The sequence below is a fragment of the Podarcis raffonei genome, chromosome 16 (assembly GCF_027172205.1).
Source record: "Podarcis raffonei isolate rPodRaf1 chromosome 16, rPodRaf1.pri, whole genome shotgun sequence".
Taxonomy (NCBI): Eukaryota; Metazoa; Chordata; class Lepidosauria; order Squamata; family Lacertidae; genus Podarcis; species Podarcis raffonei.
Window position 1 is genome coordinate 22,994,884 of NC_070617.1, and position 26,700 is coordinate 23,021,583.

Sequence of the window (26,700 nt, forward strand, 5' to 3'; positions counted from 1 at the left end):
CTGTGTGCATTCAACTCTTTTCAGTTATTCATTTTTAACAGCCATGAGGATATGGAAAGGCGTGTATGAGCCCAGGTCTGGATGCAATCCATGGCTGCAAGTCACAGTTTAACAGATCCCCAAGTTACTCTTTGTGCCTCTACCTTAATGACATACAGGTATTGTGATGGTTCTAGGGGTTGCTCATGCATAAGCTGGTGCAAACATCCGGCTGTATTGCCTGAGTGAACCTTTTCTGTCCGGACAGCCACTCTCCCGTGGCTGTCTCAATCGCTGGCAGAATCCGTCAGTGGGCGTTTCTTAAACTTCTTCCAGCAAAGAAGCTCTTTGACGCCTAGTCTCCTCCTACTCTCTCTGCGCGAAAGCCTTCTGCGCAAGGAGGGCATAGGCAGCGGAGGACCTCTACTCTCCCCGCTGGTCCCCGGCAAGGAGTCATGGAACCGCCTCGCCACTTCCCCCATCTGCCCCCCTCCTCCACTGGTGCTACGCTGATTCTCTTCCCCAGAAGATGGGCTGCCTCTCCCAATCCCGGGACGCTCTCTGGAATCCCTCTGGATTTTGCTCTCTCCCTCCGGCACTGATGGCAGTTTCCTGACAGGTATGTTATGACCACTCAGCATAATCAACTTCTAGCTCATTATGGAATACAAAGCAAACCTGACCTGTAAGGACAGTGGCATTGTGTCAAATAGTTTGGAATGTGGCTCCTCCATCGGACACCTGCTTAGCTCCCAGTTACCGTATTTTTCGCTCTATAACACGCACTCGACCATAACACGCACGTAGTTTTTAAGAGGAGGAAAATCCGTAGGTATGCCACCCGTAGGCATTCCCTCCATAACACGCACAGACATTTCCCCTTACTTTTTAGGAGGAAAAAAGTGAGTGTTATGGTGCAAAAAATACGGTACATTTCATGTACACTTGTCAAGAAACACACACAAAAATATTAACAGGGCTAAATGACATAGGTTACAAAGCAGTGTGTTTGTGTATGCATCCCAACTAGTAAGTTCTGAAGGCTCTGTCTTTGCCCATATAACTGCTGCAAACCAAAGAGACCCCATTTAAACCCTAGGAACCTTTCCAATTTGCAAGCACTTAGGCTGCAACCCCAAAAGCTGTAGGTGGTTTCAGAAGAAAATCCATGGAATTAATTAGATGGAAAGCCAATTTATCCAGCCAGATGGGTGTTAGCTGCTCCTAATGAACCACAAAGGAATCCAAGGAGTGGCAGCTCCAAGTAGCCTCAGCACACAGACCAGACTACAGACCAAATGTTCATATCAAGTCTCACCCACTTGCAAAATGGTTTACACATATAAAAACCTGCTATAAGAACACGTGCAGAAACACAGTGCATGGCCTCCACTGAGAAACATCATTTCTTATTGTAGAAAATAATCTGGTTTGGGTTTTTTGTTGGTGGTGGTGATGGTGGTTGGGGGTTTTTTTTGGTGGTGGTGGGGAGATATGAGGCACATGCCTCTGATTTTAATATAAAATAAAGAGAGCCACAGAAATCAGACTGGGAAACACAATTTAACTATTGAGGAAATGGACATGGCACACACTGTCTCAAGATGGATCAAATCTCAAAATCGGCTCCTACTTGTTCTTTGGAAGCCTTCTCAGCTAAGAAGTCTTGATACAGCTAGAAGATGAAGCAATAGAATGGGACATTTCCAACATTGTCCAAAGCTCCTGTTCTAACAGACTTCAGCGCAAAGCAGAGGACCTCTGTCTATGAGGTGATTTAAACCTTTGCTCAAAGCAGAAAATGCAGTGTAAAAGGATGAGCACGGGCCAGGTGCTAAACTGGCAGAGTGAGCCCAGGAATATTTTTCTAAAAGAAAGGGGGGGGCATGGAGCCTATTGGTGCTGCTGCTTGACTGGAAACAAAACAAGTTAGTGAGAAAGTTTGAGACAAGCAAACACACTAAAAAAGGCTGGGGTGCTTCATTGGTAAGGGAGGCCTTGTTGGCAGAGCTATACCCAACTGCCACCTGGCTGGTGCTGACCCATGACAGGGCCTTCTCAGTGGTGGTTCCCCAGTTGCAGAATTGCCCTCTTGGGTGAGATGCACCTGTCTTCCTCATTACTGACTTTAACTTTCCCCTGAAACACATTCCTGGTTACCCAAGGCATTTGATGGATAAAAGATGCTGGCCATGGTAATCTTGAAATTAGGCTTTAGTGACAGCTTTTAAATGTTTTGCATTTAATTATTTTATATGTGTTTTTTAAAAATTTATTTTAAATTGCATTGCTTTAATGTTTTGATGTTTGCAACTTTGGGCATTTTGGGGAGGAATTGCCAATATATAATTATATTATAAAGAATTGTATAGTGCTCCAGGTTTGAGCCCCAGGTTGGGCAAAAAGATTCCTGCATTGCAGGGGGTTGGGCTAGATTACCATTGGGATCCTTTCCAACTCTACAATTCTACCATTCTATGATTGGGGGACCATACAGCTGCTGGCACCGACATCATTCAGTTCCTGACAGAAGTTAAATGAATGCTGTTCAAGAAAGATATTACACAAGCAAAATTTTTATGTTCACAGCAAGAACCTCTGGCCACTCGTGATAAAACACTCAGCCATGTCAGAAGTTCAGGTCTTGATAAATTCCTAAGGCAGGGGAGAGATGATGCTCTTCCCCACACTCCCTAAATTTTGTATCAAATCTGCATGCACACTTCATAGCGGCGCTTAATTTGTGTCAAACACTCAACCCCTTCAACACCATGGCTTAAACATGGGCAGTTGCCCACTTAGCCGTGAACTGTGACAGGGTCTTCTTGGTGGCGGCTCCCCATTAATGGAATAATAATAATAATAATTTTTATTTATACCCCGCCCTCCTCAGCCAAGGCCGCGCTCAGAGCGGCTTACAAGCAATAATAAAAACAAGTTGAATGATTACAACTTAAAAACAAAATTAAAATACAACATTAAAATATTGAAACATTAAAATATTAAAATGTAGCCTCATTGCAGGAGGGGAAGGAAAAGAAAAAAGAAAGAGGGAGGGAATCAAATTGGCTCCAAGCCAAAGGCCAGGTGGAACAACTCTGTCTTACAGGCCCTGCGGAAAGAAATCAGATCCTGCAGGGCCCTGGTCTCGTGAGGCAGAGCGTTGCACCAGAGTTGAAAAGGCCCTGGCTCTGGTTGAAGCTAATCTAACTTCCTTAGGGCCCGGGACCACAAGGGGGTTGCTATTTATGGACCTTGAGGCTCTCCGTGGGGCATACCGGGAGAGGCGGTCCCGTAGGTACGAGGGTCCTAGGCCGTGAAGGGCTTTAAAGGTCAAAAGCAGCACCTTAAATCTGACCCTGTACTCCACCAGGAGCCAGTGCAGCTTGAAAAGCACTGGGTGAATATGCTCCCATGGCAGAGACCCCGTGAGGAGCCTCGCTGCAGCATTCTGCACCCACTGGAGTTTCAGAGACAGCTTCAAGGGCAGCCCCGCGTAGAGCAAATTACAGTAGTCAAGCCTGGAGGTGACTGTCGCATGGATCACTGTGGCCAGGTTGGGGCGGGAAAGGTAAGGGACCAACTGCTTGATGCAGTCCCTGAAAAAATGTCACCTTGGCTGTTGCTATAACTTGCGCCTCCCTGGAAATTGAGGCGTCAAGGATTACACCCAAACTCTTAACGGAAGGCAATGGCACTAATTGGGCCCCCGCAAGAGAAGGGAGTTGGTCCCTCATCCCCATACCATCCCGACCCAGCCAGAGGACCTCTGTCATTGATTCCCCCCCCCCCAAATATAGTCCAGCCCCCCACCAAGTCTGAGGGACAGTGGACTGGCCCCCTGCCGAAAAAGTTTGCTGACCCCTGAGGGTTATTTATTTTTAATAAATGTGTATATACTCATAACAATATCCAAGTGGTTTCCAACAATTATACATACACTGTATGTACCATACAATAAGTTAGTGGGTGTGACTCATTTAAATCAATAAAATCCCACGGGTTTACCCTGAGCAGGACTTAAGTTGGAAACAATCCCTGTTTAGCTTTGAGAGCAGTTGAATTTATCCCCAGAGGTTTTTAAACTGCTTTTGGAAGTTCTTTTTTGTTTGTTTGTTTAGTCGTTAATTGTATTGTTTTATTACAGAAGTGTTTGCCTCCCTGGGCTCATTTGCAATGAAGGGCGGGATTATAAATTTAAGAAATGAATACTAAGCGACCCCTGGAACGCGTGAAAGCAAGCTGAAGTGTCCCTGAGCAAGTGCAGAGCGCGTTTCCCTTGAGGATCAGATCAGAGGAGGGCTATTTTCAAACTGAGAAGAAACTGAGCCTCTCCAGACCTCTTAGTAGGCTGTAGGCTATCTCGAAGTTGGGGCAAGGACTGGGGACATTTGTTTCCCACTTTCCCTATATATCTGGGGGAGTTTTGCGACGGCGGAAGGGAAAGCCACAATTTCCCTGAGACGGAAATTCCCTGAGACGGAGCTTCCCTTCAGGTCGAATCCTGCCCGCTTCCCGCCTAAATTCAACGGTCCACTCCGACGCTCCCTCAGGCGGGCGCTGAATTTAGGCGGGAAACGGGTAGGATTCTATTTCACCTGAGGGGGGAAAAACCTCCGTCTGAGGGAAAACCTCTGGCCGTTTAGTTTCATATTAAAGCATTAATCCGGATTCAGTGCCTCAAAGCATCTATCTCCAAAGGCTGGGCTGGGAGAGACTCGCTGCCTGAAAACCTGGAGAGCGATTGCTGCCAGGGTTTGTGGACAATACTGAGCTCGATGGACCAAGGGGCAGCTTCCAAGGCCCCATTCAGGCTCGTCCTGCCGGCTACTTGCGCAAGGGAAAGGGGTCCTTTGTTTTGTTACAAGCCCCAGTTCCCGCCTCCAGCCATGCCTCTGCTTCTAAACTGGTTTATGCAGGAGGCGTCGTTGTCCCTCTTTCGTATTCCGCCTTTATTGGAACCTCCTTTCCTGAACCTCTTTAGTCATGTTGTTAGTTTCATATTGAAGCATGAATCCGGGTTCAGTGGCTAAAAAGCACCTATCTCCAGGCAAGGGCGAGGAGAGACTCCCTGCCTGAAAACCTGGAGAGCGATATTTGCCAGGGCTTGTTGACAATACAGTACCAATGGGCTGACTTAGTTGTAGAAGGCAGCTTCCTTTTTTCGTGCAAATGAAGGTGAATCGGGTGGAGAGAGGGAATCTGCTCCGCCAGCTCCGCTGTTTCCTCCTTTTGCCGGTTGGTGAATCCATCAGATCGGTGCTTTGCAAGGTGTACCTATGAAGTCTCCTTTCGGCGTTGCTCGCCGGCCTCCTCCTGCCGGCTGCTTGCGCAAGGGAAAGAGATCCATTTTTTCTTTTCTTTTTTTATGCAAATCCCAGCCATGCCTCTAGGGCAATTGGCCTCCTGGCCCGCAGAGGAGCTGTCTCTTTCTAAACTTATTTATGCACGCAGGGTCGCTCCCCTTTCGGCTTCCGCCTTTACTGAACTTTTTAATCGTGTTGTTGGAAGGGAGAGGTGGCTCAAGGTGAAACAAACGCGCCCGCTAGGTTCTTTCTTTGGCCGCTTTTGGTTTGCTTTTTGGCTTTTGGCTTGTTTGTTTATTTATTTTGGAAAGTTGGCCATGTGGACGCATTGCAAGCCGAAGCTGTCAAACTGCGAAGTTTGGTTGCAAAGCTTAGGGCAAGCAGGGAATCAAAAGTGCAAAGCTTGGGGCAAAAGGCCAATCGCGTTTTCCAAAGGCTGGAATCAGCAAGTGGAGGCCATGGATCAAAAATGCTCCTCACAACACCCAAGGGAGCTTTTTGCCAGGAAAGAAATTGGTGTCTTTTGTCAAGAGCAGCCTAGGATTGGAAATCCATACCTGGAAGATGCTTTTCTTCAGGATTACTTGAAATCACAGCTACCCGCTGAGGTCTGTATTTTATATATCATCATATATACATAGACACACAGATATATATTTAATGCACACACACACACAATGTTCTGTGACATCTAGAGACTCCTAGAATTGTAGAATTAGAAGGGACTCCAAGGGTAATCTCATCCAACCCCCTACAATGCAAGAATCTCAGCTCGTTTGCACAGACAATTTACATGGATTTGACTACTTCCTCTGATTTTTAAAAAAGCAAGACTGAGACTCTTAGGGCAGCACCCCATGCATCCAAATGTAGCAGCCTACACTGAATTCCAAAGCTGTCCTTGAATACCATCCAATATTTCACAAATGGAAATAGAGACAGGTTAGTAAAATTCCTATTCCTATACCAAGGACCACTGCACAAGCCATCACTATCTTTTGCACATTGCTAAAGGTTCTGTTCTCTCACCTGTGTTAATTGACCCTACATAGGAAGGTACCTTCCACTGAATCAAACCAATTGGCCTATCTAGCTCAGTATATTTGACTGGCAACAGCTCTCCAGGGGTTTGGACAGGGAACCTTTCCCAGCCCTACCTGGAGCCACCATTCGGGATTGAACTAGGGACCTTTTGTCTGCAAAGCAGATGCTCTTCCCCTGTGTTACAGCAAAGTATTTTGCCCTCCACTGATTTAAAAGTCAAATGGGTGTTTGTTCTTTGCTTAAAAGTTATGCAAGAAGCCAGCAGTTTGCCCTGTTCCCAAGCTGCTGTCCACAGTTAAAAACAAACCTTGCTAGTTGAAGTAGGTGAAAAGTGAACTATGTATGGGTCATTATGTATGTGCAGTTATGTATGTGCGGTCGTGGCACCCACCCTGTGGAACACCCTCCCTTCAGATGTGAAGGAAATAAGTAGCTATCCTAGCTTTAAAAGACATCTGAAGGCAGCCCTGTTCAGGGAAGTTTTTAACATTTAACGCTGTATTGTTTTTAATACTTGATTGGGAGCCACCCAGAGTGGCTGGGGAAACTCAACCAGATGGGTGGAGTATAAATAATAAATTATTATTATTATTAAGTAGTAAATTTTTTAAGTGCAAGACAGTCTCCTAAGCCATGTCCGGGAGGAAAGTCCAAAAGTTCAGGCAGCGGGGTTGATTCTTTATAACATAAGCACATTTCAAATAGCAGCAGTACATAATACTCAGTTTAAAAGGATCAGTACAAGAGACAGGTGAGGTCAAACAGGGAGCCCAATACTTTGTATTATGTTCTGCTTGCTGTGATGTTTTGTTTTGTTTTTATTATTTTATTTTATTTTATTATTTTATTTTATTTTATTTTATTTTACTTTTTATTTATACATACATACATACCTGTACATACTTGTCCATCTGCCCACATTCTTTTACTTTGCAGGTGTTTGCTGATGAAAGTTTAGACCTTGAACAGTTTGGGGCTCGAGTGAAGGATGAAATTGATCTCCTGGGACGCGAGTGTGAGATAAACCCTCCACAACTTAAGCAGTTTGATGCCTGGGGGCGGCATGTGGATGAAATTATCACCTGCCCAGCCTGGAAGAGGATGAAGGAGATCTCGGCTGAGGAGGGGCTGATTGCTGAGGCTTATGAGAGGAGATACTCTAACTGGAGGTACAAATTTAGTTGACACCTTCAGACTCAGTTGGCCACACTTCAGGGCGGCGAACATGTCCATATACCTCCAGTGCCATTCAAAATGAAATGTCCCTACAGTGGGGATAGTGACACTTTTCTAGATGAAAGCACTCCCACAGTAGAACTCCCACAGCATGTAATGATTGGCCCCCGATTTGGGTTGCTTTAAAAGTCAGCAAGGCAAATTCATGTAAGGCTACTATCAATGGCTAGTAGCTAGGATGGCTATGTTCTGCCTCCGCTGTTGAAGGCAGTAAGCCTCTGAACCCCATTTGCTGGGAATTGGAAATGGGAAGACTTTTGTTGTACTCATGGTTTGCTTGTGAGCTTCTCATTGAGGCATCTGGTTGGCCACTGTGAGAACAGAGTGCTGAACCTGATAGGCCTTTAGCCAAGCTCTTCTTGTGTTCTTGTGTAGCTATAATCCAGCTGAGATCTCTCTATAGCAAAAATATTTTTCCCTTGGCATTTCTAAATTCAGCAAGGCTTTGTTTCTCCTTCACAGCCGCATTCATCAGATTGCAAAACTGTACCTTTTCGCACCTTCTTCTGGTCTTTTTTCATGTCCTCTGGCCATGACTGATGGAGCAGCAAAAGTAATAGAGGTGAGATCACAAGTCAGTGCTCAGCAGGTAGATCACTATATTGCATTGCTCTGAATTAGACTAAGTTGGAGGTTCATTTCTGGAATGCTGCTACCAAAGTAAAACGCCCTACCCATAAGTTCCCCTTACCAAAAAACAAAACCCCTATCCACAACACTATTATTTAGAAACTTTGGAGAGCTGCTAGACTAATACTGAGGTAGGCTAATGGCTCTGCTTAGATCCAAAGTGATGCATATCAGCCAGCTCTGCTGAAAAGCCTTTTGGCCATTATCTCAGAGGCAGATCTTTGGCAGCACAACTGGTTCTATCACACTGGGCTCTGAGCCTACAGGGCACCATAGTGAGTTGTTGTGTAAGACCTCTGTGGGAAAGCTCCCTTGCCTGACTTTGCAGTTCACCCAGCCCTAGCCAGACTGTCATGGACTTGTTGGATGCAGAGGAGTGGTGGGAGGCACCAGCAAGGGAACCACCAGGCAGAGAAGGCTCAGAGCCAGGGCATTTGTGGTAGGACAATGATGCAGGATCAGAGGAAAGTGTTGAAAGCTGAATAAGCAACAGGGTTTAGTGAGCAGGAAGAGGCTGTGGCGGAGGGCAGCCGAGCCTCAGAGGTGTCAGAGGAATGGGGCCAGGAGACAGAAATGAGGGAGGCTGCTGAAGAATTCAGGGAGTCTCCCCCTCCTGCTGAGACCAGCTCTCCTCCCACCTGGTCTCCCAAAGCATGCAGTGGAATAAAGAGGGAGGAGCAACAAATGACAGGACAAAGGAGCTTTGGGCTGCTGTGGAAGGAACCAGGAGAGGAAATCCTGTTTGTTTTTCTTTCTCCCGTCTGTTTCCTGCAACTCCCAACAGTCCTTGGGTATCCCCAAACCCCTCAAAGAAGTTTTTATCCACTTGACATCACGTGACCCTGCCAAATTCTGGACTTCTGGCCAGTGGATGACTGAACGCAGAGGGGGCTCTGATGTTGGTAAGTGTACCCCAAAGTGGGAAGTCTGACACAGAGTGCAATACAAAATGCCTTAAGAAATGAGTAGTGGTGCAGCTAGATAATGTTATACCATCAGCCTAATGGTCTGTTGAGGCATGGGGAGAGGTCATTTAGAGGGCCATGTGTATAACGTCTGTTGAGAAATGCACAAATAACATTTCTCCCACCACCCCAACACCTCTTCCCTTCCATGCTTTTAACTGCTTCCACATTTCTAATGGAAAAGAAAAACGAACAAATGAAAGACAGTTTACCAACCTGGTAATAAAAGAAATATAATACTCTAAGCATGTGCAGTCTCACAGTTTAAAAATTCAATTAACTCACAGCACCACCATGACTATATGAATAAAATAGGATAGTTTCTAATGCTTTCTCATGTGATTCTGTTAAACTTGAACTCAGATCTATCTGCAGGCTTCTGGGGAAACACAGCCAGATGGGCAGGGTACACAGACTGGCAGCTTTTGTCCAGGGTTTGGGGCAGGGGTCTTTGCCAGCCTTACCTAGAAATGCTGGGGTTTGATCCTGGGAACTTCTGCATATGAAGCAGGTGCCATGACCTTTTCCCAAAGTTTCTGAGGTGCCAGCTTCTTTTTTCGCTACACTGCTGAATGATAATGTTGCTTTTTCTTCAGCTTGAAGCCAGTGCTGGTTATTTGTGAAGATCAGCAGCAGCTAAGACTGGGTGTTCTTTTCTTGCAGCTAGTGGCACAGAGACAGTAGCCCTGGAACTCCCTGATGGCAGCTACAGTCTCCATGGCTTGAAATGGTTTACTTCGGCCACTGATTCAGATATAACTTTGACACTGGCAAGGACCATGACTGCTGATGGACAAATACAGCAGGTCAGATTCCTAACTGGGGAAACTGAAGGACCAGCTCACAAGCAGTAATCAGTAATGTGGAAGTGGGGTGAGAAACAGGGTCCTTCACTGGCCATTTTGACAGGCGTTGGGGCCACTTACCTGCCACTCACCTGACATCACATGATCCATTGGGCCTTGCTGTGTTAATCAGTTGATCAGCGCTTATAGCAGGACCCACTTTGGGCAGGAATCAGCTGCACTAAGAAGCTCTGAGAACTCTGTAGCACAGCCAATCCCTTACAGGGATCATCACCAAACAGCTGATCAGCACTGACAGCAAACCTTGTTTGCCAAGAAACTATCCAGAGTAGTATACTTTATGGATCCTGATTGTTCCCTTACAGCCATGTCTTTACCTGCAACATCCTCATTTCACATACAATGTCAGGTGAGGATCAGGTGGGCTTGGTTTGCAGAAAACAGCTTCACAGGCCAAAGAGAACCCTTGCCTGGCCTAATTTGGTTCACAGACTGGAGGTTTCCCATTGCTGCACTAATGTGTTGCACAATGTATTCATTCTAGCTCCATTCTCCTTGTTACCAATCAGTGTTTCTCACCTTTGCATTCTCGGCCGCAGGGCTCCCAAGGTCTGTCTCTGTTCTACCTGAAGATGCGCGATGAGGAAGGGAAGCTGAATGGGATTGAGATACAACGGCTGAAAGACAAGCTGGGCACAAGGCAACTGCCCACCGCAGAGCTCCTCCTAAATGGAGCCAAGTCACTCAAGGTGAGCAAAAAGAAAAAGGTGTGGAGGAAAACTTCCTCCAAAGCTCACTTTCTACTTCCCTGGTATGAGACAAATGAAAGCAAGGTGCTCTGGAGCAGGGCAGCTCTCTGTGGATTTTGCCCATGCATGGAGCTGCCATGCAGGTGCAGAAGCAGACATCTAACAGCCAAAGCAGCATGCAGGAGAATTTCCGCCTCCTTAGGAAAACCAAGTTACTAGCAAAAAAGAAACAGCATCAAACTGTTGAACAATGCCTTCTGGAGTACTATGGTACTCAGAGGAAGACTAAGAGCAGGCCAATGCACTCTGTGGCCTCTACCTTACAATCTCCTCACAGATGGGGAACCTCAGACCTGGAGGCCAAATGCGGTGCTCCAGGTCTCTCTATCTGGGCCTTAAAACTCCTCAGGCCACACACCCTACTGGCCCTACTTTATACCCCAAGGGTTGTGTTTTTTTTCTGGCCAGGGTGGAATGTGTCCTTGAACTCCAATAATAGCCTTTGTCTGTCTGTCTGGAGAATAAAGAGGTGTGTGTGTTGAAAGTAGATTATTGTCCATGATCACTTTTGCCTTTCGTCCCATCCACCACTGGCATCCTTGAAAATTCGTTCCTTGGCCTTCATGCCCTTTCTGCTTCTGTTACGCAGATCCTTACCAAAGAATTGCATCAATCGTTTGTTAGCATGTTTCAGGTTTGTTTTGCTTTCTGAGCTGCCCCCTCACCCCATTCCTGTTGTTTATACCCTATGAGCTGCTCTTCCCTTCCCAATGGCTAGATATGTATCTATGCAACTGTGCTGTGTGTATGTATTTCTTTTTTTAAAAAATGATATTTATTAGAAGTTTCAAAAATTACAGAAAAAGAAGAAAACAACAAAAAATTTAACAATACATACATAACAATACATAAAAAAAGGAAAAAAGCATAAAAACCAATACAACAATAACAAAAAAAAAAACCACACATCCAATATTCCATATCTTTATCTTTCATTTACTTGTTTCATCGACCTCCTCACACCTCCCTTTTTGTATTCTAGTTCAGTTATTTGTTTCAGCAAATTCTTTCCATCTTTCTCAATTTTTATTAGGTAATTTATCTTAACAGTCTAACCTATTAATTAGCTCAGCAAATCCTTTCCATCTTTCACTATATTCTGTCATTCAATTTACCTTAATTTATTTTAATCTTATCTTACCATAAAATACCTTAAAGCTTAAAACTTAATATTTATTTGTACTTAATATTTATTTGTACTTTGTATTAAAACTTAATATTAAATATTAAAACTTAATATTTATTTGTACTTTGTAATTCCTTATATCATTTCTACTAAAGCCAAATAGTTTCATTCCAACATTTTCCCTAATACCCGTTAATTTTACACTAATTCCCAAAATAAATTTTTAAAAAATTTTCTTCCAATCTTCATCCAACGTCTCTTCTTCCTGGTCTCGGGTTATGTCAGTCCTTACTGTCCATTCCATCTAGTCCATCAACCTGGTAATCTTATGTCCGAGGCTCTTAAGTCTTTTCCATGTCCCTTCTGCAGATCTTCTTCTTGTTTATACCTGCACTTTACCTTGTCTTTTGTTGATCTCTTTCTTAATTTCTTTCCTTTCTCATTGAGGAGTAGGTCTCGGGGATACTCCAACTCAAAAATATCTCCGTCTCTCCTCAGCAGATCAGCCCATTCCCCACAGTTCCATTCCCCACAGTCAGCAGTGTAGTCCAGAGAGTATTTAAAAGCATGTTTCAAAGTCCCTCCAAAATTAAGGGCCCCCACAACTCCAGACCCCCCCGGCCCACTCCAAATTCAGTCTTCAAGAACAGCGGCTTATGCTCCTGCAGGGCCTCGGGTCTCTCCATTTGTGTTACTTGAGGTTCAACAGCAACCTCCTCCATTATCTTCTGCATTTGCACTTGCCCTGTCAAAACAGGTTCCTGGGTTGGTTCCTGAATGGTTTCTGTATAAATATTCGCTGTTTGTCCAAAATTTTTGACTGCAACAGTCATCAAATCCATCTTCTCATGCATCTGCTCCAACAAAGCGCTTGTCTTGCAAAAAGCAGGCACCAAAACTTCTTCCAAACACATTTTTATTCAAGGTCAGAGTCTGGTCCCACAATCCTAATCTCCACAGCTGTGAAATCCCCAGATCGACTCCAGCAACAATTTAACAAGCTCCCTCTAGAGGAGACAATTTCTATTTGTATCCATCTTTTGAAAGCAGGTCCAACAAAAGAGAATTACTTTCATTTTTCAAATTTTTTGTTTCTTTTAAATGCAAAAGGCAACATTGGAATCAATTTGTTTCTCTTCTTTAACTATCTGTCAAAAGACGTTCCATTCACAGTCAATGAACTTCCTCAAAAATCTCTGTCTCTGACACCCCGTTCCCAGGTTTGAGACGGTGGAAATTTATCTTTCTTTACTCTCTCTCCTGCAGGCTTGAACAATCAAAATTCCCCCTCTTTACTCCTGCTTCCAAGAGGGGTTTTGGTGGTTAAAACTGGAGGAATTTTAGACCTTTATATACGACTTTCTAGACTTTAGCTTTCACAATCTTTGCTTCAGTCTATTTACAAAAGCAGAAGGCGGACTTCCTGTTTAGAACCTTCCCGCTTCAGTGCCAAATTAAAATGTTTCTTAATCCAATTTTCCGTTCTACTCATGGGTACTTGTTTAGAGTCCAATTGTCCACAGGAAAAAGTCAGCGTTCTCCGGCAACAGCTGTGCGGCTTCACTCCGTAAAAATAGCGGTCAATTCAAAACACCGCGCCGCTCACCCCACGTCGCTTCGGATCCCCGAAAAAGGGGTTTCCTTGCGAATAGGGGAGGCGCTCCTGGTGTCAGCCAAATCCCACGTTCCCAGGCTTCCTCCGCCTGGGATTTTTGAAGGGTCTCCGCCTTCGCCGTGGTGGCAAGACCCGATTTTCGCGGAGCGGGTTCCTCTCGATAAGAGGAACTCCGCCATTGCTGATGGCGCTAACCCAGAAGTCCTGTGTGTATGTATTTCTTGACTGAAGAATTTGTGCAGAGTTCCCACTGCTCTGCTTAGGAGTTACGGGCAGGCGGAAAGGTTATTATAGGCTTTTATGCCCCAGGGAGAACATGAGAGAAAACAAATAGATTCCCTTTTTACTAAATTGCAATCCAGACTATGCTAATTAACCTTATTCTGGCTTTTTCTGCTTCATGCTTCCAGATCTCTGCAGAGGGCCGGGGTGTGGCTTCCATTGTAAACATGATGACCATCACTAGGATCCACAATGTCATTTATGCAGTTGCGTGCATGAGAAGGTAATTCATGTCCTCTTCCCTAAGACCTACTGGGCCCTTGGGCTTAATTATGGCTCTTTGAATCATGCTGCTGTCTGAATAAGCATTAAATAAGATGAAGTTGGCTGTGAAAATACTGTTAAGAAACTCCTGGTTTCCAATTGTGGTAGTAAACTACAGTTCCCAGGATTCCTTTGGGAGAATCATGTACTTGCAGTATATGGTGCAGATGGTAACTTCCATGTTACTATCTCTCAAATAAAACCACTGCTTGTGAGCTACAATTAGCTACCTCAATCAGAAGTCTACACAGAGGAAGAATGAGGAACCTGAGACACTCCAGATATTGTTAGACTACAGCTCCCATCATTTCTGACTATTGGCCATGCTGGCTGGGGCTGGTGCAAGTTGTAGTCCAGCAACATCTGGAAGGCCACAGGTTAGTCACTCCTCTCAACAGCTGTGGCCTTTGCGACCTTGGGGCATGTCTTCTCACATGTGACCTTTGCATTTAATTAGCTAAAAATTGCCTTCCATCTCCAGAGTGATCACCCTGGCAAAGGATTATGCCACCAAGAGGGAAGCCTTTGGGAAACCCCTGAAGGCTCACCCTTTGCACATGCAGACTTTGGCTCGAATGGAGGTGAGCATTCGGAGGTGCTGGTTTTGTTTGACCTTGACCCTTGAGGTCTTCCCCTGCCACCTACGAAGCACATGAGACTCCTCTCCACATTCACGTTCCTCTTCGTCGTGAGGTGAAGGTGGTTTTTTCTTTCTCCCTTGAAAAGCCCATAGAGCCGACGGAGGAAGTTGGAAGAGTGAGGTTCTTTCTCACGACCTCTTTCAGCTCCATGTGCTTTTCAGACCTCAGATAAATTCTGTTGGATCCAGCAGCTCCCTTAGAAAAGCAAAATGCCTGTGTTTTTCTCTGTCTCATGGTGGGGTGGGAGCTTACAAGTGGGAGTGCAAAAAGAAGTGACCAGAGGTGGTGGCAGTGGCTCTCCAGGATTTCAGGCAGGGAACCTGGATATATCATGCACTGAACCAGGATTTCCGGCAGCCCTACCTGGATATGTCTGGCATCAGACTTGGGACCTAATGCATGCTAGGCAAATGCTCTACCATTAAGCTAAAATCCTTAAGACATAGAAAGCTGCCTTAAACTGAGTAAGACATCGTTTTCCATCTAGTTCATTACTGTCTACATTATCTGGCACTGGCTTTCCAGTGTTTCAGGCAGGGAACACTTCCAGCCCTACCTGTCTATTCCAGGGATTGATCTTGGGACTTTCTGTATGCCAAGCAGGTGTTCTGCCACTCAGCTACCGCCCTTGCCTAATATGAAATCCCTGTTTCTGCTTGTTTCTGATACTTGTTGTTAGAACATTGTGTGCTCCTCCACCCTGCCCCAATGATCCCACGTTGTCTTGCTCCTGCAGGTGCAAGCTCGAGGAGCATTCCTGCTGATGATGGAGATAGGGAAATTGCTTGGACTGGAAGAAACCAAGAAGGACACTGAACAAGACCAGCACATGCTTAGGCTGCTGACGCCTGTTGTCAAACTTTACACTGGGAAACAAGTAGTGTTTCAAGGCCTAGAATTTGGTTTCATGGTTTAGTTACATATTGGGCTCTGAAGCAAAAAGGGAGGATTCACAGAGCAGCCAGATGCTAATTGTGGGGGAGAAGAGGAAAGGAAAGGAAAGATCAAAACTTGGTAATTGTTTAATGGCCAAGTGGTTGTGAAATAGTAACACCCTGCCAGGGTAAGCGTATTCAAGAAATTGAACTATTATAAACATATTGGAAAGATAGCTACTCAGATGTTTTCCTGGATGGGCTTCTGCCCTAGGGTGGTCCCTTAGCCTTGATCCTCTTTTCAACAAGCCTTTCCCATCCCCAGATTCTAGAGAGTGCAAAGTGGGATAGTGCAAATGTGCTGCATTTAACCTCCCCACACCCCAGTCTGCTGACAGGTCTGTAATGCGCTTTAGGTGTATATGAAGTTGGCAGAGATGGGCGGAGACCAGGGGCAGATCTCTGGGTGTTCAAGGTTAATGGGAATGTGCACATACCACATGTCTTTGTTGCAGGCTGTTGCGGTTACCTCAGAAGGGCTGGAGTGTTTTGGAGGGCAGGGCTACATGGAAGATACAGGCCTGGCAGGAATTTTGCGGGATGCCCAGGTATTAAGCCACACACCCACACCCTGCAAAAAAGGCATTTTAGCTTCTCCTTCTTTTAGCAGCCTATATCCTATAGCAGTGCTGTTGAGGTAGAGCAGGGGACAAAAACTGACTTCAGAATCTTGGTGGTGGCTACATTATTTGGAGTCTCCAGGGGCTTAGACATTGCTTGTCACAGTGGTCTAAGTTCACAATAGAATTAGTTATTTTCACTCTTCTTTCAGGTAAAAGTTCTGCAGGTCAAAAATGTACTCTCTGCATCTGTTTCTCCAGGATTAAGAATGCACCAGCTGTTGATAGAGAATGTCTTAGAAAGAGCAGCTTCAAACTGTGTCCCTACAGCTTGTAACTGGATTTACGCACCAAATACCAGGGGCTTCAATTTAACGGCAGGTGTTAATCATGAGTTAGATACAATCCCTTAGTGCCAATGTTATTTCTTCAAAGATGAAAATTTATAGTAAGCCGATAGAAGTCTCCTGAGATGCCCCAACCCTCTGTCTGCTGTAACAAATGAACACAGCTGGCAGATGGTGAAAGATGGACCAGTTCTCAGCTACAAAGAGCACTATCAAGGAATAGTTATGCAAACACAATCAGGCTATATTTGGGAGGGGCATTCAAAAATATTAGTTGGAGGGCAGTGTCCACCCTGCCCTAGATCAAGCAACACCCCCAAAATGTTTGTTTACAAATTAGATATAGGCCAGGTTAAGATCAGACCACACAATACACTGCAGACACATGAAATGAAGTCCTGACAATCCCTTCTCTATTGCAAAGCACATCCGGGAGACTGCATTTCATCAGAGAAGGGCTGGGGGCACGTGTCACCATTCCACTCTCACTTGTTAACAGCGGTCTTCTGTTCTTTTTTGGTGGCCGGGGGCAAGTGTGCACTGGGCGGGCGCCGGACATGCAGGGCCCAGAGAACCCACCATGCCAGGTTTCCCTCACTGCCAACACTGCTAAGTGTACATACATGGGGCATGGAGGGTTCACGGAGCCTGTGTGCTAGTTCATCCCTGGCCACCAGAATCAAGCGGGGCTACGCCCCTGCCCACCCATGCAGGGAGAAGCCTGGCTGACCGACATGGCCCTTGGCTGGCAAATCCCCAACCCACCCTGACGCTGGCCAGGCAGACATTCGGCAAGGGGGCTGGGGACACAGCTGTCAGGCCAGGCCAGGCTCCAGGGCTGAGAGACCCCCAGCAGCAGGCAGGTGGGACAGGAATCCCTGTGTGGCTCACACCCCCTAAAAATCATGTGCCTGCTCCTCTCCCCCCCCCCCGCCCCATGTTATTCCCCTGCTTGTTAACATAGTCTGGATGGGAACATCACAGGCGTAGAAAGCAGCTATCAGGAAAGAGCTGAGCATCCTCTGCTACCCATTTTCCAACTCAAAACCGTGCTGACCAGTGTATTTTGTGACCAGAAAGGGCAATTTGTTTTTCAGCTTTCTACATTTATTTTCTTCAGTCTTTGCCAGCTTGGTGCCCTCCAGTTGTTCTGGACTACAATTCGTAGCACTCCCAGCCAGCACAGCCATAGAATGCTAGAGCTGGTGGGAGTTGTAGTCCAAAACATCTGGAGGGTGACAGATTAATAATAATAATAATAATAATGATAATAATAATAAATTTTATTTATATCCCGCCCTCCCCAGCCGAAGCCGGGCTCAGGGCGGCTAACAACAATAAAACAGTACAAAAGTACAGCATAAACAACATTCTAAAATCATTATAAAATTAATTAATTCAGGCCACTGGCAACCATTGGGCCAGAGCTCCGCGAAGATTGCCGAGGGAGGGAGTCAGGCTGTGCCCTGGCCAAAGGCCTGGTGGAACAGCTCTGTCTTGCAGGCCCTGCGGAAAGATGTCAAGTCCCGCAGGGCCCTGGTCTCTTGTGACAGAGTGTTCCACCAGATCGGAGCCACAGCCGAAAAAGCCCTGGCTCTAGTTGAGGCCAGCCTAACTTCTCTGTGGCCTGGGACCTTCAAGATGTTTTTATTTGAAGACCGTAAGTTTCTCTGTGGGGCATACCAGGAGAGGCGGTCCTGTAGGTACGAGGGTCCTAGGCCGTATAGGGCGTTAAAGGTTAAAACCAGCACCTTAAACCTGATCCTGTACTCCACTGGGAGCCAGTGCAGCTGGTATAGCACCGGGTGAATGTGATCTCGCAGCGAAGACCTCGTAAGGAGTCTCGCTGCAGCATTCTGCACCCGCTGGAGTTTCTGGGTCAGTCTCAAGGGCAGCCCCACGTACAGCGAGTTACAATAATCAAGTCTGGAGGTGACCGTCGCGTGGATCACAGTGGCTAGGTCAGGGCGAGAGAGGTAAGGAGCCAACTGCTTAGCTTGGCGGAGGTGGAAAAATGCCGCCTTTGTTATAGCTGCAATCTGCGCCTCCATGGAAAGGGAGGTGTCGAAGATTACACCCAAACTCTTAACGGACGGTGCTGGCACTAATTGCGCCCCCACAAGAGATGGGAGTTGCCCCCCCAATCCCATATCACCCCGTCCCAGCCACAGGACCTCTGTCTTCGAAGGATTTAGCTTCAACCGGCTCCCACGTAACCATCCAGCCACAGCTTCCAAACATCTGGTCAGTGTGTCTGGGGCCGAGTCAGGATGGCCATCCATCAACAGATAGAGTTGGGTGTCATCGGCATACTGATGGCAACCCAGCCCAAAACTCCGAACAAGCTGGGCAAGGGGGCGCATAAAGATGTTGAAAAGCATCGGGGAGAGTATCGCACCCTGAGGTACTCCACACACCAAGGAGTGGCGCGATGACAATTCCCCCCCAAGCGCCACCCTCTGTCCCCGACCAGAGAGAAACAAGCGCAGCCATTGAAGGACTGTGCCCTGAATCCCCACGTCGGCAAGGAGGTGGTCCAGAAGTTCGTGATCGACCATGTCGAAAGCTGCTGACAGATCTAGAAGAATCAGCAGCCCCGACCCACCTCGATCCAGCTGTCTACGAAGATCATCTGTTAGGGCAACCAGAGCCGTCTCAGTCCCATCACCAGTGCGGAAGCCGGACTGGAATGGATCCAGAGCCGATGTTTCATCCAGAAACCCACCAAGCTGTTCAGCAACCGCTCTCTCAATTACCTTACCCAGGAACGGAAGATTCGAAACCGGGCGGTAATTGGATAGATCTAAAGGATCTAATGATGTTTTCTTTAAGAGCGGGCGCACCACTGCCTCCTTCAGTTCCCCTGGGAATGTCCCCGTGCCAAGGGACAAATTGATAATATCCCCCAGGAGGGCCTGCACCTCGTCTGGACACGCTCTAATCAGCCAAGACGGGCATGGGTCGAGAGCACAGGTGGTGGGCTTTCCAGCTCGGAGGAGTCTGTCCACATCGGCTGGGGATATCCGGTCGAAGTGGTCCAATACTGGATACGAGGACAGTCGAGGGGCCTCCAGTTCCTTTATTGTATCCAAATTGGCAGGGAGGTCATGGCGGAGCAACAAGACCTTCTCCGCAAAAAAGCTCGCAAATGCCTCACAGCTGTGTGTCAAATTGTTATTTAAATTTGGCTGTCCCTCAAGGGACGTTAAAGACCTGATTATACTAAATAATTGCTCTGGGCGAGAGCTAGCGGATGCAATGGAGGCCGAGAAGTATGACTTCTTAGCAGCCTTCACCGCCATCTCGTAGGTTTTCATAAAAGCCCTATAAGATGTTCTTGAGGCTCCGTCACGGGCACCCCGCCATACTCGCTCTAGCCGTCTGAGGTCCCGCTTCATTTTCCGGAGCTCCTCGGTAAACCAGGGAGCCCAGTTTCTGCGGGGTCACAGAGGGCGCTTAGGTGCGATCTCATCGATGGCTGCCAGGAGCATCGTATTCCAGCCCTCAACAAGCTCAGTCAATGAGTCGCCAGGGGGAGCAAGGTCCCGCAAGGCTTGGCGGAATCTATCAGGGTCCATCAGCCTCTGCGGGCGAGCCCAAATCGGCTCGCCACCTAAGCAGGGTGGGGGTGGAAAGTCAATCCTGGCTTTCAGAGCGTAGTGATCAGACCATGGCACCTTCATCGAAGGAGACACGATCACATCTATACCTACGCCAAAGATCAAATCCAGCGTGTGTCCTGCTTGATTTGTGGGGCCCGAAACAAACTGGGAGAGCCCTAGTGTCGCCATGGAAGACACCAGGTCCAGAGCCTGTGAGGAGGGAGTGGCATCAGCATGGATGTTAAAGTCCCCCAATACCAATAGGTTAGGGAACTCCAAGGCCCAGCCGGCCACCGCCTCCAATAGGCCTGACAGGGTGGCTGCTGGTGCGCTAGGTGGCCGGTACACCAGCCAGACAGCCAAGCTCTCCTCGGAGCCCCACACTAGGCCAACACATTCAATGCCGGGGATCGATGGCGATGGTAGAGCCCTGAAAGGACAATCTTCCCGGATTAATAATGCCACCCCTCCCCCCCGGCCCACAGTCCGCGACTGGTGGAGGACGGAGAAACCCGGGGGCGCCATCTCTCGTAAGGTAACTGTTGCCCCTTCGCGCACCCAGGTCTCCGTCACACAAGCCAGGTCGACCCCCTGCGAGATGAAGAAATCTCGCAGGGTGGCGTTTTTATTGCCTATAGACCTGGCATTGCACAGCACCAGTGACGGAGGTGAGTAATCCTTGCTCACCCTACCCTCGTCTCTCGGGATGGGGCGCAGATTGGAAGGGGTACGAGCGTATCCATATCTCGATCCCCTTCGCCTATAACATCTGCCCCCACCGCCATACCTCCCTCGCCCCTCCACGGTAGCAATCCCAGGCCTCATAGTAGCCTCCATTGATGGCAATTAATGGTATTCTTTCACTGCCTAAAACAATAAAACCTGAAAACAATAAAAACAAAAAACAAAAACAACCCAGAAAACAATAAAACAATACAAATAAAAAGAGATAAAAATTTGAAATTTGGGAGGTAAAATATATAAGGATAAAGTAGTAGGATACGAATTTGTTGAACTAATTGTTAAAAAGGGATATAAAAAAGGGAGGCGTGAGGAAGTCAGGAAAATAAGTTAACTGAAGATGAATAATTAGAAAAGAGTGATTTGTGTTTTTCTTATTTTACTGTTTGTGTGTTGATTGTTCTTTTTTTTCTCTTGTTAAATGTTTGTATTTTATGTATTGTGAAAGTTTGTATTGTTGTGTTTTATATTTTTTGTGTTCTTATTGTCCTATTTTTCTATTGTTAAACTGAATAAAATATTATTTAAAAAAAACTAAAAAAAACAAACCAAAATCTAAACAAACCAAAATCTAACAAATTCCCAAGCCCACCCAAACATCCATCCCACCCCCATATATAAAAAATCTAAAGGGAAAGGAAAATATTTTTTTTTAAAAAAAACATGTTAAAAAGAACTCTGCACCCCTCCGGGTCCTCCTGGGCAGTAGCAGCATCAGTGGCAACAATCATCCTTGTGAGGCCCCACCCTGGGACAGACAGTAAGTGGCAGGAGATTGATATATTGCAGAGATTTCAGGAGCGATATTTCATCTGGAGTGACATGCAGTTCTTACTCTTCCATCCATTACTAGTCTAACATCTCAACTTTCCCTCAACGTCTTAGATTTTGGCTTCGCTTGTCATTTTGTTTGCTGTCCCACTTTTCTCTGACTCCCTGACAGGTGCTAACTATCTGGGAAGGAACAACCAATATCCTCTCTCTGGATGTTCTGCGCTCCCTAGTCAAGAGCCAAGGAAAAGTGCTGGATGCATTTTTCTCTACTGTCCAGGTGAGCATTCCTCAACAAGGACACATTACTGTTAATGTCACTGCTACAAATGTAATCCTAAAGTACGCCTACCTTCCAACCTGGTGCCTTCCTAATGGTTTTGACTGCAATTCCCAACAGCCATGGCCAACAGAGTTGTGCTGGCAGGGGCTGATGTTATGTGTGTGTGTGTGATTTTGTTAAATTTATATTCTATCCTTCCACCCAAAGGAGCCCAGTAAGCAAGCAAGCAAGCAATAAAACAATCAAACATCTTAAAAACCATTCCAGTACAGATGCAGACTGGGAAATATAGCCACTTAAAAGGCTTATTGAAAGAGAAAGGTCTTCAGCAGGTACCAAAAAGGCAATAGAGGTGGCACATAATGTTCAAAGGGAGCAGATTCCAAAGGGCAGGTGCCAGAACCCTAAAGACCTGATTCTTACAATGTGTGGAATGAACCTCCTACTAAGATGGCATCTGCAGAAGGCCCTCACCTCCAGAGCATAATCATTGACTGGATATATAGGGGGTGAGATGAACGTTCAGGTACCGTGGTCCCAAGGTCTATAGGGTTTTATACACCAAAACCAACACACTGAACATAGCCTAGTTTGTGGCTGAATCCATCTGGAGGGCACCATGCTGGGGAAGGCTGCATTAAGCCACTGTTAAGATTGCAGAAGGTGGAAAGGAGTGCATAAGCTGCATCCATTCCTGTGCCCTCAGCTGTGATGAAGAGATTGCAGCAGCTTGTTTGAGCTGCACCCTAGAGTGGTTTTCAAAGAGACAAAGCTCAAATAATAAACATGTGTGTATTAGGGGCCAAAGTATTTAAGAAATCATTATACTTTTAACCATCATGCTGGCTGGGGCTAACAGGAGTTATAGTCCGAAAGGCAGAGGGCAACAGGTTAAGGAGCAGGGCACTATTAAGAGGTGACAAAAACATCTAGCATAGATGCCTTGATTCTTAGCCATGCGTTCAAATGGAAGGTTATACCAGCTGCACTTATACACTGCAGCCGACACACTAAAATGTCATGAAACACAGTTTGGAAAGCTCTGACTCAAAGTTTAACGTATTTGATCCCGGCTGTATTTTTGTATTTCATTCCATCTAACATCATGTGTGTTTATTCTATGACAAGGGAGGGGGACATGACCCTCCAGATGTGATTGGGAAGCTGCAGCATGGGATTTGGAGTCTCCATCAGCTAGCTGGCATGGGCACTATTCAGGAATGATAGGTGTAGTCTAAAAATAGCTGGAGGACTACAGACTCCCCCCCTCCCCATTGCACTATGTGATAACGCTTATGCATGTGATAAAGCGGACTCAAGTTCTTAAAAGTTTATGTCATAGTAACAACTGTAAACCCTTTAATGTACCCCAAGCCTCTTTCTTGTTCAGATCAACATAGTTGTCCAGAAAAAAATGTAAACTTTGGTTCAGATTTGCTAACAGCTGAAAAGATGGTTTAGATTGGACAGCAGTACTGGCTGTTTCGAGAAACACTGATTACCATATGATTGATTTCCTTGCAGGCCAGGTTGAAGGTGGCGCTTAGCGTCTCTGAACTGGAACTTTTTGTGCAAATGGTTCAAAATGCTCTCCACAAACTCAGACAGTTCACTCAGAAAATAAGCTTAAAGGGGGAAGCCGGGATGCAGCTGTCTGCAAGAGATTTTGCCTATGCTCTGGCACGGACCTATGGAGGTAATGAAAATGCTGTTAAATAATCACTTTGCCAGCTTACTAGAGAATGATGTAGAATTCAGCGCAGTAGGCTGAAGGTTATGATCACCGGGCATTTCTGGGTGATCTTCCAACCCAACTCTGCACTGCGAGTCTATGACCAATGATTAAAAAGTGGCATTTTTTTTTTACTGGATGCACAGCCACGTAGCAAGTGACTCATCTCAGGCAGGAGTAAAATGTCTTAATGTAAAAGTTGCAATAAATTTACTTTGGGATAGGGAGAAAAACAGCTGTTTCCAATACCGTGACAATCAAAAGAGGATTTTTGACAGGCACAAAATGTGTTCTAGTTCCCGATACAAAGGAGAGTCTGGCTCCCTCAGTACAACTAACATCATATGGCACATAGCAGTACACAAGAGGGTAGCACCAAATCAATGGACATCAAAAAGATTTAAGTTACCAGCACAGAACTGAATTTATTGGAAAGCCAGCACATCAAGCTGGAATAGTTTATTTTCATTGAGGCAATTGTTCCTAAGAACATGTCTCGGAATTCTTCAGAAGATGATGGATGCACAATCCCCTGTCTGTGTGAACTGCTGTCGTTTTAAGCAAGCAGGCTGCCAGTGACCAGTGTAATTTCAGAGAAACCAATGGCCAGGTCACCTTTCCTTGTTGCTCCCAATCACTGCCATTATCTGTTCCACCACCTGTGACTACCTGATCTATTGACTACTTCCTCAGGCATAAACCCATCTGGAAACGTTATCTTCATTACCTTCTAGTTTAAATCCCATTTTTCAGCTTTTGCCTCTGGAATTAAGTTTGGCAAAGACAAAACACCCGGCAGGGGTGGGAAAGAGATGGCCCTAGATCTTTGGACTGCTGTTACTTTAGTGGCATTAGGTGTATACGGGGGTGGGGGGATAGTCACAGACTAGTCTGTATGCCACAAAGGCCCACCATGGGCCAGAATGACTCACGTATGACTGGCAGATCTCTGGCACAGGCATGGGGAACTTTTTTCAGTTAGAGGGTTGCATACCATTCAGGGAAACCTTTCAGGGACCACAGACCTGTGATGAGTAAGGCCAAAAGCCAAAGTGGTGGAGAAATAAATGTAAATTTTACCTTTTACAATAGAGTAGCTTCTATGCACCCCTTCATGGATCACTGCCTTGCCGTGGCGAAGGGGCCTGAAGAACTCAGAGAAGCTATGAACTATGCCGAGCAGGGCACACAAGATGAACAGGTCATAGTGGAGAGTTTTGACCAAACGTGATCCACCTGGAGGAGGAACCGGCAAGCCACTCCAGTATCCTTGCCAAGAAAACTCCATGGACAAAGACAACAGGCATATAAAAGTTATGACGCTGGAAGATGAGCCCCTCAGGTCGGAAGGTGTCCAACATGCTACTGGGGAAGAGCGGAGGGCAAGTACAAGTAGATCCAGAGCTGATGAAGCGGCTGGGCCAAAGCCGAAAGGATGCTCAGTTGCGGATATGCCTGGAAGTGAAAGGAAAGTCCAATGCTGTAAAGACCAAACTGCGGGAGGTAGTAGAGGACAGAGGTGCCTGGCGTGCTCTGGTCCATGGGGTCACGAAGAGTCGGACACGACTAAACGACTAAACAACAACAACAACAAAAGCTTCTATGCACCCCTGTCCTCCAGCAAGCAGCATTATTGGAGCTCAAGGGAATACTCCAGCCAGCCTAAACATGCAAATAGGATATGACAGAAGGGTGGTGAGGGGTGGGTCTAGGGAGACTCTTAAGGGCCAGGTTAAGTGGTGCTTGAGGGCCATATTTGACCCCTGAACCTGAGGTTTCCCCTCCCTGCTGTAGCAGAATAATGTTACTTAGACGATAGCTCAGTAATGTTAACCACCTATATATTTGCTTTACATAGGAGTTCTCCTGCTGGAATATGCTGCCAGGCCGAATGCATCAGCCACAGACATCTATAGTGCTCAGAGGTACTAAATACGCTTAGTCCATCCTCCAAAGCAATTTCTAAGATGGCACAGACATATTCATATTTTTAACTGCTTACAAAAGGGGGGCAGCCCTGAAATGCTGAAAGTCAGTGCAGCTGTCAAGGCTGAAGAGAAACAGTTTAGATTGGACAACCTCTCATACGGCTCTAGAGAGCCAGGCTGTATGCATGTAGGGAAGCGAGAGAGGGACATAATGAGAGGACAGAGCTGTGTGATATTGGTGGGAGGTGGTCAACTCTCACATAAGCATTTCAGAGTGGTCAGTCAAATCTATCCAGTTGGCTGCCCTGTACTATTTGGTTTTCTAAAGGGACCACACGTGCCTTGTGATCATTAGGCTTCAGAACATAGGTGGCAGAGCAGATGGTCTCAAATCTCTTCACTAAATATAAATATTAAATGTTGATGCTTATGGCGAAAAGATAGTATATAGTTTCCAACATACATCAGGGCAGTTTCTTGCAAACCTTTAGCCAGGCGGGAAATCTATGGCCCGCCATAAGTTGTTGAACTAGAACTCCCATCAGCCTTGATGATTGGCCATGCTGACTGAGGCTGATGGGAGATGTAGCTCAGCAACACCTGGAGGGCCAAGGGTTCACCACCTCTGCTTAATGCAGTTGGAGAATCATTGATGGGTTTAAAGTTTAAAACCAGATTTCCAGTTTAAATCAGTTGTACACAAAGGGCTTTCTGCAACTCTTACAGATGGTGTCACCAAGACATGTGCCCTGTAGACAGTGAAGACAAAGCTGGGTCTTATAGCACTGGAGCAGCTTCTCTGGATACTTCCTTGGTTTATGACAAACACCCAGTTCTGAAAGGAAGACTGTAAGAAGGAAGGCAGAAGAAATGCCATGCACTATCCTGGAATAAAGGAGTTAGTGGGGAGAGAGACAATTCTGATACAATAAAAAAAGGTATTGCTTACCCTGAAGTAAGCTGGCAAAGACTGCAGTAAATAAAAGTAGAAAGTTGAGAAACAAACAGCCTTTGTCACAAAACACTGCATTCAAGTGTGTGCATTCAACACTTTTCAATTATTAATTGTTAACAGCCATGAGAATATGGAAAGGAGTG

The 26,700-nt window shown here is 46.1% G+C and overlaps 2 protein-coding genes across 8 annotated transcripts in view; one reads left to right on the plus strand and one right to left on the minus strand.

The window, feature by feature from the left end:
* HORMAD2 (HORMA domain containing 2) overlaps positions 1 to 5,365 on the minus strand; it is a 73,323-nt gene extending 67,958 nt beyond the window's left edge. Inside the window, exon 1 of one of the 4 annotated variants that reach the window (XM_053369361.1) lies at positions 5,257 to 5,365. The gene's annotated coding sequence lies outside the window, so the exon portion shown is untranslated. The other 3 variants (XM_053369358.1, XM_053369363.1, XM_053369359.1) reach the window with 3 other exon arrangements.
* Positions 53 to 26,631, plus strand: LOC128404065 (acyl-CoA dehydrogenase family member 11-like). Of its 4 annotated transcripts, none has more exons than XM_053369353.1 (14): positions 53 to 158; positions 7,266 to 7,498; positions 8,028 to 8,127; positions 8,980 to 9,097; positions 9,824 to 9,966; positions 10,566 to 10,715; positions 13,927 to 14,021; positions 14,544 to 14,643; positions 15,440 to 15,580; positions 16,094 to 16,186; positions 21,832 to 21,939; positions 23,467 to 23,638; positions 25,533 to 25,599; positions 26,329 to 26,631. In XM_053369353.1, exons 1-14 carry the CDS (start codon positions 66 to 68, stop codon positions 26,453 to 26,455), a joined length of 1,740 nt encoding a protein of 579 aa, XP_053225328.1. In that variant the 5' UTR covers positions 53 to 65; the 3' UTR covers positions 26,456 to 26,631. The 4 variants fall into 4 exon arrangements, with proteins under 4 accessions (XP_053225328.1, XP_053225325.1, XP_053225326.1 ...); XM_053369350.1 differs by lacking the exon at positions 53 to 158 and adding an exon at positions 5,348 to 5,893; XM_053369351.1 differs by lacking the exons at positions 53 to 158; positions 8,980 to 9,097; positions 9,824 to 9,966 and adding an exon at positions 5,348 to 5,893.
* The last annotated feature ends 69 nt before the right edge of the window (positions 26,632 to 26,700 follow it).